Here is an 8,914-nt window from a genome sequence, read left to right as displayed (position 1 = left end):
GAGGCTGAGGTGGGAGGATCATGAGGTCAGGATGTCGAGATCAGCCTGACCAACATGGTGAAACCTGTCTCTACTAAAAATACAAAAAATTAGCCGGGCGTGGTGGCGGGCGCCTGTAGTCCCAGCTACTCGGGAGGCTGAGGCAGGATAATCGCTTGAACCCGGGAGGCAGAAGTTGCAGTGAGCCCAGACCGTGCCACTGCACTCCAGCGGGGTGACAGAGTGAGACTCCATCTCAAAAAGCAAAAACAAAAAACAGTAGGAGTGAAAGGGGGAAAAGATGCAACAATAAGAACTCTCAGCCAGACGTGGTGACACACGTCTGTAATCCCAGCACCTTGGGAGGCTGAAGCAGGCAGATCACTTGAAGTCAGGAGCTTGAGACCAGCCTAGCCAACATGGTGAAACCCTGTCTCTGCTAAAAATACAAAAATTAGGCAGGCGTGGTGTCGTGTGCCTGTAATCCCAGCTACATGGAGGCTGAGGCAGGAGAATTGCTTGAACCCAGAAGCCGAGGTTGCAGTGAGCCAAGATGACGCCACTGCACTCCAGCCTGGGTGACAGAGCAAGACACCATCTTAAAAAAAAAGAACTCTATCTATTATACTGAATTCAAATCATCTTTTTAACAAACCGACACATACAACTCCAAAGGTACTGTTATCTTTTTGTCTCTTATTATTTGGGTTCACATAATGACTTTCCTACCTGAATTTTCTGAAAGCAAATGCATTTTTTATCCAGACCAAGAAGTGGGAGTTGGAGGGGAAAGGCAGCACAGCTGTTTTAAGTTATAAAGTAACACCACACACCAAACTGACTGAATTATTTCAAGGGCATTAAATATGGTAAATGGAGGCCTTTCTGCTAGCAATTAACATAAATTAAATGCTGATGGAAACTTCATCGGTGTCACGATCCTTACTTTTATTGTATTTGTGTGTTTCTGTATTGCAAACAGCCCTGGCTTTATTACTTCTTGCACTATAATTATCACTAATGGATTTTACCTAATAAGATCCCACCTGCATTTGGGATTATTTGCTTGACTTGTTTCTTTTCCTCACAGTTGAAACACAACTGCAAAGAACACAGGGGCTCGGCTTGCCTCCTTTGTCTGCAAGTGATTTACAGGAGAAGATTTTAAGCTCTGCTGTTGGCCCTAAAGTTTCTCTGCAATCTTACTCCAGATTTCCCCAGGACTGCTCCTTTTCTACTTTCAAAACTGCTGGGTTCTGTACGTCAAGGGATGGTGCTTGGCAGCATATTTAACTTCATGCTTTCACAATGAGAATGGCTGTGGCTTTGCTGTCAGCTTCACTGCTGAAACACTCTGCACCACATTACTCACGACCCTGTGCTTTATCAAAGCAGCTCAACATAACAACGCTCACTATATACAAGTTAATCCCAGTATGGCCCAAAGTATCAGGGAAGCCCCCTACAAAATAGCAGGATTCATTTCACAAACATCTCCTCTGAGAAATGTAAGGTCTATGGTAATAAACTACAAGAGGATTGAGATTGGTTTTGGAAATAACAAATAACACAGTTAGCCTTTCCCTACGACTGCAACGCCAGGAGTATGTAATTAGGTTATTTCTAAGAAACCGGCAATGCTTGGGCCATTCTAACGTGCTTTGAGCATGAAATCTTACTACTTTTCCAAGGCACCAAAAATATTTAGCTTATTTCTGCTTCATGCAACTATAATTTTTAAGATGACAGATTGTAATAAAGCACTGGCTTTCATGAATCATTTCATAATGCAATTATATTTTTACCTGTTACATTTCACTAACTACATTTTTACCTGGTTGGACACTAGTTCCATTTTATATGGTCCTGTCCCTGAACTTGGATTTTATTCAGGTACATGAACTGCTAAGAGATCATAAATGTATGGCTATGAGGTGTAGGGGTGTGTGTGTGTGTGTGTGTGTGTGCTTTAAACAGAGATAGGGTCTCGCTCTGTTAACCAGGCTTAGAGTGCAGTGGCTATCACGGCTCACTGCAGCTTCAAACTTCTAGGCTCAAGCGATCCCGCCTGCCTCAGCATCCCAAGTAGTTGGGACTACAGGTGCACACCACCACGGCCGGCTTTTTATTTTTTGTAGAGACAGGGAGCCTCGCTGTATTGTCCAGGCTGGTCTCAAACTCCTGGCCTCAAGTGACCTTCTTGTCTGGCCTCCCAAAGTGCTGGGATTACAGGTGAGAGTCACCACACTCATTACTGTAAGTTGTGTGTTAACATACAAACTGGTGCCATCTCCACTAATGTATCCTTTCCTCCTAAACAACTAAAAAGTGACACTGTTGCCACAATTCTGACAATTTCTCAAGCTTTTTCTTTCTAGTTTTTTCTCATTTCCTGAACATGTTAATAGTTACACTCCCTGTTAACAACACATACACTATTTTTTTAAATAGGAGAAAACTGAGTCAGAGAATACCCAATGCAGGTTGCTCAACACTCCCATTTCGAGAAAAAAAAAATGCACAAACCGAAACAAGAAAAGCGAAGCCAGTCTCTTTCCATGACAGCTCAGAATAACCCGAATAAACACCCCAAAAAAAAGGGGCTAAGCATGAAAGCCCTTTTCATCTCCACAAGAACAGAACAGAAAAATACACGTTACAATTTCAGGAGACCTCAGCAATTTCTGGATCTTGCCTGAAAAGGAAAAGCAGCTGAAAAGACCCTTTTAGAGAAAGAAGGTAGAGAACCTTCAATTGTGAGTTCGATTCTGTGTTAAAAGGGCCTTGGATTTTTAACCTAGAAACACTTGTATAAGTAGTAACCAATTCAAAGCCTTCAAGTAGTTGCCAAACCATTCTGGCTGCCCCGGCTGTCCCACAGCTGCCTCTGCACATGGCCTTGTGGAGGTCTGTACCCACCTGGTCGCATCCTGCGTTCACCAGTTCCTGCAGCATTTGCCGGTTCACTTCTGCAGCTGCAGAGGTGCCTGATTCATTAGCAAAAGGCAACAAGGAATATCTGATTTCCCTCAAGGCTTTCTGGTAAGGTCCGAACTTTGGGGTGGCTCTCATCTGCTGCTGCTGCTGTCTGGCGGCATCTTTGCTCCCTAGGACCTTGGCATCCAGGGAAGTGTCACTGTTTGGGCCCACGGGTAGCCCCTGAGCCGAAGACTTGGATGGCTGCTTTAACCCCTCACGGATCTCCTGCAGTCGCTGCCGGCTATTTCCAGAATAAGTTGTGGCAGGAAAAGTCTTTGGCCTCATTGTTAGTCCAGTTTCCTTTTACCATAAATACAATCTTCTTAAAGTGTTTTATTATTTTTTAAAAAAAAACTGTCAATAGTATCAGTTTGTTGTAAACATACTTTCAAAATAATTTCCTTTTGAAAATGTTCCTTCCTTCAATTTTCGTAGTTCCTATGGAGAACCTAAAATTTTCCAAAGTCTTCATTTTGAAGATCATCACTCTCTGAAAAAGAAAATAAATGGGAGAGAAATGTTCATTTGTCGTTTTCACACAATGTTAATGCTATTTTTCAGAAACGAACAGTGATCGCGGAAATATGCCACTTGGAAAGAAAAGAAAGAACGCATCACCTCTCAGAAATGACAAAAATACTGTTCAACCATGGTTAGAGCACATGACATCTAGGGCTGTCCCAAAATGTCTCCTGTAATACGTCATCTGCAACAAAGTAAATCGCTATAAATATTCAACTCAGGGCAAGAACAGTAGTATTAACAACTGACAGCTCATTTAAAATATTTCTTTATAATAAAATTTTATTTTGAAACCCACAGCTTGAGGAGTATTTAGAGTTAAATGTTCTACATGGGATCTTGGATTTCTGGCTTGTTCCTAATAACCAATCAACTCCTTGTCCTTCATCCCCATGGCTTTACTAACCTCTCCCCTCACATGAGATGTGGTCCTTCCATATCTTTTTAGAAAACTTTCTGAACTTCTCCTTATAAAACCCTCCCAATTTCCTAAAAGACGCCCCAAAGTCTGTCACATTAATAGAGTCCTATGTTGCAAATGTTTCAATTGCAGTTTCTACACACACACTACTTCCTTGATTTTCTACAAAGTGGCCACTTACCAGCATTTGGACCTAAATAGTAAAATTAAAATATCTTTCTTGTAACAACTGATACTGACATGGAAGTGGACTGGTAACAGCATGTAGGCAACGTCTCAGAGTGCACTATGGCCACACAAACGTCCAATGATCATGTGGATGAGAGTTATGAGTCCAGAACTACGACTTCAGCATGGAAACGGCCTTGTTATACGGAACGTGATGTCACAAAGGCACCTTCCAATAGTAAATTCTACCTACCCCAGGCCTAGTGCATGGCCTACTCTGCTGTTCTTTGATTCAGAAAGCAAAATCCAGCCCAAGTTGACACTGCCCTCAGCAGCCAGCACAGGTCACTTGTCACAAGGCTGGGTGACCCTGGACCAGTCCCTTGGCCTCCCTCAGCCCCACACTCCCTGCTACGTAATAGAGACGGATGCTTTGGACAGTGGTGAGCCCCGGGTCAGGTCCTGCAGTATTTGGGACATACAACACCCTCTCTATTCTTCACCCCGTGGCGACTGTTTATCTTACCAGCTGCCCTAGCTCAGGCAAGGTGCCCGCTGGTAGGAAAGGCAGAGCCAACACCCCACACCGTGCCAAAGCCCTTAGTGGCTGCCCCTTCCCTCACCCAATCCCCTTACTCCACAGAACTCAACGAGCAGATTTCAAAGGATAATCATTTTGAGTTCTAATAAAACGAAGAACAACTGATCCAAAAAGAGTACCCTTCAAACGGGCATGGGCAGAGGGATCTGGATGTTTAGCTTACGTAAGGAACTTTATAACTGTAAACCGCGACCCAGCTTCACAGACTTTTTCAAGTGGATAAAAAAAAAAAAAGGAGAGCTAATATTCACCCACCCTTACTATGTGTCAGGTGCAGTTCAAAGAGTTAATCTACATAGATCTATTGCACAACCATACGCAATAGCAAACACTAAAGAGATGACATTTGAATTCCTAGTCCTTGCTTAGATGGGAAGGGGATTGTAAGCATTTTAACTATGCCCTTTCTCAGTGTAATTGTGAGAAGAATCCACTTAGAAGGTAAAAGAGAGACTAAACAAATTTCTCAACATGAAATCTCTATTTTAATACACAATATAATGTAGTAAAGTCATTAAAATGACTGTGTTAAGACTGTGCAGATATCGAGCTATTAGATCCAGGGACAGCCCAGATCCCCTGGGGCCTGTACTGGCCACATACCAGAAGCCCAGAGCTCTGCTTAATTGGTGTAAAATGGGGCATACTGCAGCCACACTCATTTCAGTGACTTTGTGCTCTAAGCATCTGTTTTGAAATACCTAACTTTGTAAAACCATAGCTTCACATTCCAACAAAAATGGAGAGGTTCTCAAGGTGATGCCAACCAGTATGCAGGATGCTAGGAGTGACTCAGTACGTCTGGGAAGAGGCAGACGAGTTCTTTCTTTTCCTATAGGAATTCACACAAATCACTTTGTTTCCAATCTTTAGTTTTCTTCCCTTTCTTTGAAAACTAAAATAGAGAAAACACAACCATACTATCTTCACAAGAACGATCAATGCAAGAGAGGGCCTGACAATATGCGGAGAGTTTCTTCATGCTCAGAACATTCACTCGGCCATCTACTCATCTAGCCCATCCACCCTCTATCTACCCTACAAACATTTATTAAATACCTACTCAAGGCTGGCGTGGTGGCTCACGCCTGTAACCCCAGCCACTTTGGGAGGTCAAGGCAGGTGGATCACCCGAGGTCAGGAGTTTGAGACCAGCCTGGCCCACATATAGTGAAACCCTGTCTCTACTAACTAAAAATAAAAAAATTAGCCAGGCATGGTGGCAGGTGCCTATAATCCCAGCTACTCAGGGAGGCTGAGGCAGGAGAATCACTTGAACCAGGAAGGCGGGGGTTGCAGTGAGCCGAGATCGCACCATTGCACTCCAGCCTGGGCAACGAGAACAAAACTCCATCTCAAAAAATAATAATTGGCCGGGCGCGGTGGCTCAAGCCTGTAATCCCAGCACTTTGGGAGGCCGAGACGGGCGGATCACGAGGTCAGGAGATCGAGACCATCCTGGCTAACACAGTAAAACCCCGTCTCTACTAAAAAATACAAAAAACTAGCCAGGTGAGGTGGCGGGCGCCTGTAGTCCCAGCTACTTGGGAGGCTGAGGCAGGAGAACGGCGTGAACCCAGGAGGCGGAGCTTGCAGCGAGCTGAGATCTGGCCACTGCACTCCAGCCTGGGCGGCAGAGCGAGACTCCGTCTCAAAAAAAAAAAAAAAAAAAAGTAATAATCATAAATAAAAAAAAAAACTACTGAATCTCAGGCACTGATAGGATAAATGAAAACAAAATCTCGGCTTCAGCAGGTTTACTGTCAAGTGAAAGCTGGGGTGAGGCAGGCAAATAAACATCTTCAAAAAAAGATAGATACCTGGAGAATAAAAAAGAAAGAGCTCTGAGGTAGAAATAATTAGACCTGAGTGTCAGGAGGAATGGAAATCCAGCTAGAGGGAACAGCATATGCAAAGAAGCCTTTAGGCTCCACCCACCACGTTCAGGTCTGTGCAGTTCAGGCTCTTCCTGGAGATACAGGAGGTCAAAGGACTGGGGGGCAGGGCGAGGCGGGAGGGGTTGAAGGGGCGTGTGGGATGAAACCATGGAAGTATCCAGAGGCACAATTCCCGGCCATGTTGAGTCTGGACTCAGTGCAGAGGATGGGCAGCCACTGTCTATGGTTCAGCTAACGAGTGACACGGCCTGAGTGGAAGGTGGGCTAGAACGGACAAGTGCAGCACTTCCCGGGTGAGGAGCAGCAGCCCCGGGGAGCAAGGGGAAGGGGTTTCAGGTCTGGAATGAAAGGCACAGATGCGGGGTGGTGGGGAGGGGGTGCTGGCATCTGCGTATGGCGCATTTGCCCAGCCGGTGGCCTGTCTGCTCAGCCATGAAATGGAGCTACCAGGTGAGTGGATGGCTGAAGGCCCTCCTGGCTCACTCACATTCCTTAGAGGAGCAGCCATCTGTGATACGTCTCTTTTTACCAGCAGTGACATTAGCAGGGCACAGAAGGGGCAAGCGGCTTTTCACTCAGCTACAAAAGGGCAAGAGCCACAAGAGACAATCCAGACTGAAGAAAAAGAACCATGAGAAAGTTACACGTTAAAGCCAGGATGCAGGGATGTCCTCTCCCCCATCACACGAGCAGATAGACAGAAGGGAGCTGGGGGTGGCTCAAGGAGGTCCTGGTTGACTCTGAGGCTGGAAAGCTCTCTCTGAAATCTGCTCTAAAGAAGGGAAGCTGGCCGGGCGCTGTGGCTCACGCCTATAATCCCAGCTCTTTCGGATGCCGAGGTGGGCAGATCACTTGAGGTCAGGAGTTTGAGACCAGCCTGGCCAACATAGTGAAACCCTGTCTCTACTAAAAATACAAAAATTAGCCGGGTGTGGCGGCACACCCCTGTAGTCCAGCTACTCGGGAGGCTGAGGCAGGAGAATCCCTTGAACCCAGGAGGTGGAGTTTGCAGTGAGCCGAGATTGCGCCACTGCACTCCAGCCTGGGTGACAGAGGGAGACTCTGTCAAAGAAACAAACAAACAAATAAATAAATAGAACGAAAGCTGCTGAAAGCCACGAGGAACAGTAAGGCTTTTGGGGGTGGAGGAGGTAGTGGCAATCCACTTATTTAACATCTATTTTTTAAACTGCACAGATTGTAAGACTGACAAATGTTCACCGAGAGAACACACTCTTGTGAACAGCGTCCAGACCAAGCAGCGAATCATCACAACCCCAAAGTCCTGGCCCCCCCAGACCAAGGGGAACACTTAAGGGGAGACACCTTCGTGACATCTAACACCAAGGATTAGTCTGACCAGTTTTTGAACTGCATATCCAAGGAATTGTGCAATCTCTACTCTGCAGTTCAGCACATTTCGTTCAACACTGTATTTGCATATTCATACACGTGGTGTATAGCAGAAGCCTGTGGGTTGTCATTGCTGAGTAATATCCCCTCATAACTTATGCATCCATTCTACCTAATGGACGTTTAGGTTGCTCCTGGTCTGGGCTATTATAAATGGCGCCGCTGCCATTCAGGCTGCCATGGCTCCAGGCCCAGAGCTGTGAGGAGCTGCAGCGTGAGTGCCCAGCTCAAGGCCTTGCTTCCACCACCGTGCCAAATACTTCCCAGTAAGAATACTTGCTGAAGAGTGACTGGCAGAGCCCCTGAAGAGACTGTAAAAAGGCACCCCTTCCTCAAGAAGTTTTCTGTTACTATACTATTGTACGGCACCAACAATTCTCCCTGGGGCGCTTTCCGGAGCCCGGTGGGCAGAGGCCCCGGCCCACGCATAGACTTGCCTTGATACCACAGCCACGTGAGGCGGGCGGGAAAAGGCTGAGTCCAATGGAGGGCGGGAACAGGACCCCTGAGGCATCGGAGAGAAACAAACAGTCTTAGTGCAAGTCACAGAGGAGGAGGGTGATCATGTGTGCCCCGTAGAAGGCGTGTGACACATATGCTGTGTCAGGGGAGGTGAGTCTCTACTGTCACCCAGGTCTTCTGTGAGCGGCTAAAAGTCTCCAAGTAGACTGCACATGCCCTCACATAAATGTGTATACACGTGATGTGAGACAAGCCCTCTTATATGTAGGGCCCTTGAGCAGTGCACGACCTGAACGCCCACACAAGGTGTTCCTGTTACTTGGTCCTGAGGATGCAGAAAGACTGATTTGCCTCTGACTTTAAGGAGCTCATAGCTCAAGATGAGAAAGCAGAGGAGAAAATCAATTATATAAATCCGCTATACCATGTGTCATAATGGAAGTTTGCCCAAAGAATTATGGGGATCTGAAA

The 8,914-nt window shown here is 45.9% G+C and overlaps 1 protein-coding gene across 1 annotated transcript in view; it reads right to left on the bottom strand.

Annotated features, from left to right (window-relative positions):
• Nucleotides 1–8,914, bottom strand: part of LATS2 (large tumor suppressor kinase 2) — a 99,580-nt gene that overhangs the window by 80,769 nt on the left and 9,897 nt on the right. Inside the window, exon 2 of the mRNA XM_011951345.1 lies at nucleotides 2,899–3,448. Coding sequence (XP_011806735.1) covers nucleotides 2,899–3,243 — 345 coding nt within the window. The 5' untranslated portion in view covers nucleotides 3,244–3,448. The remainder of the gene's footprint in view (nucleotides 1–2,898; nucleotides 3,449–8,914) is intronic.

The sequence above is a fragment of the Colobus angolensis genome, unplaced genomic scaffold (genome assembly GCF_000951035.1).
Source record: "Colobus angolensis palliatus isolate OR3802 unplaced genomic scaffold, Cang.pa_1.0 Scaffold318, whole genome shotgun sequence".
Lineage (NCBI taxonomy): Eukaryota > Metazoa > Chordata > Mammalia > Primates > Cercopithecidae > Colobus > Colobus angolensis.
The sequence above is the reverse complement of the archived record's forward strand: the minus strand, read 5'-3'. Positions and strand labels throughout refer to the sequence as shown.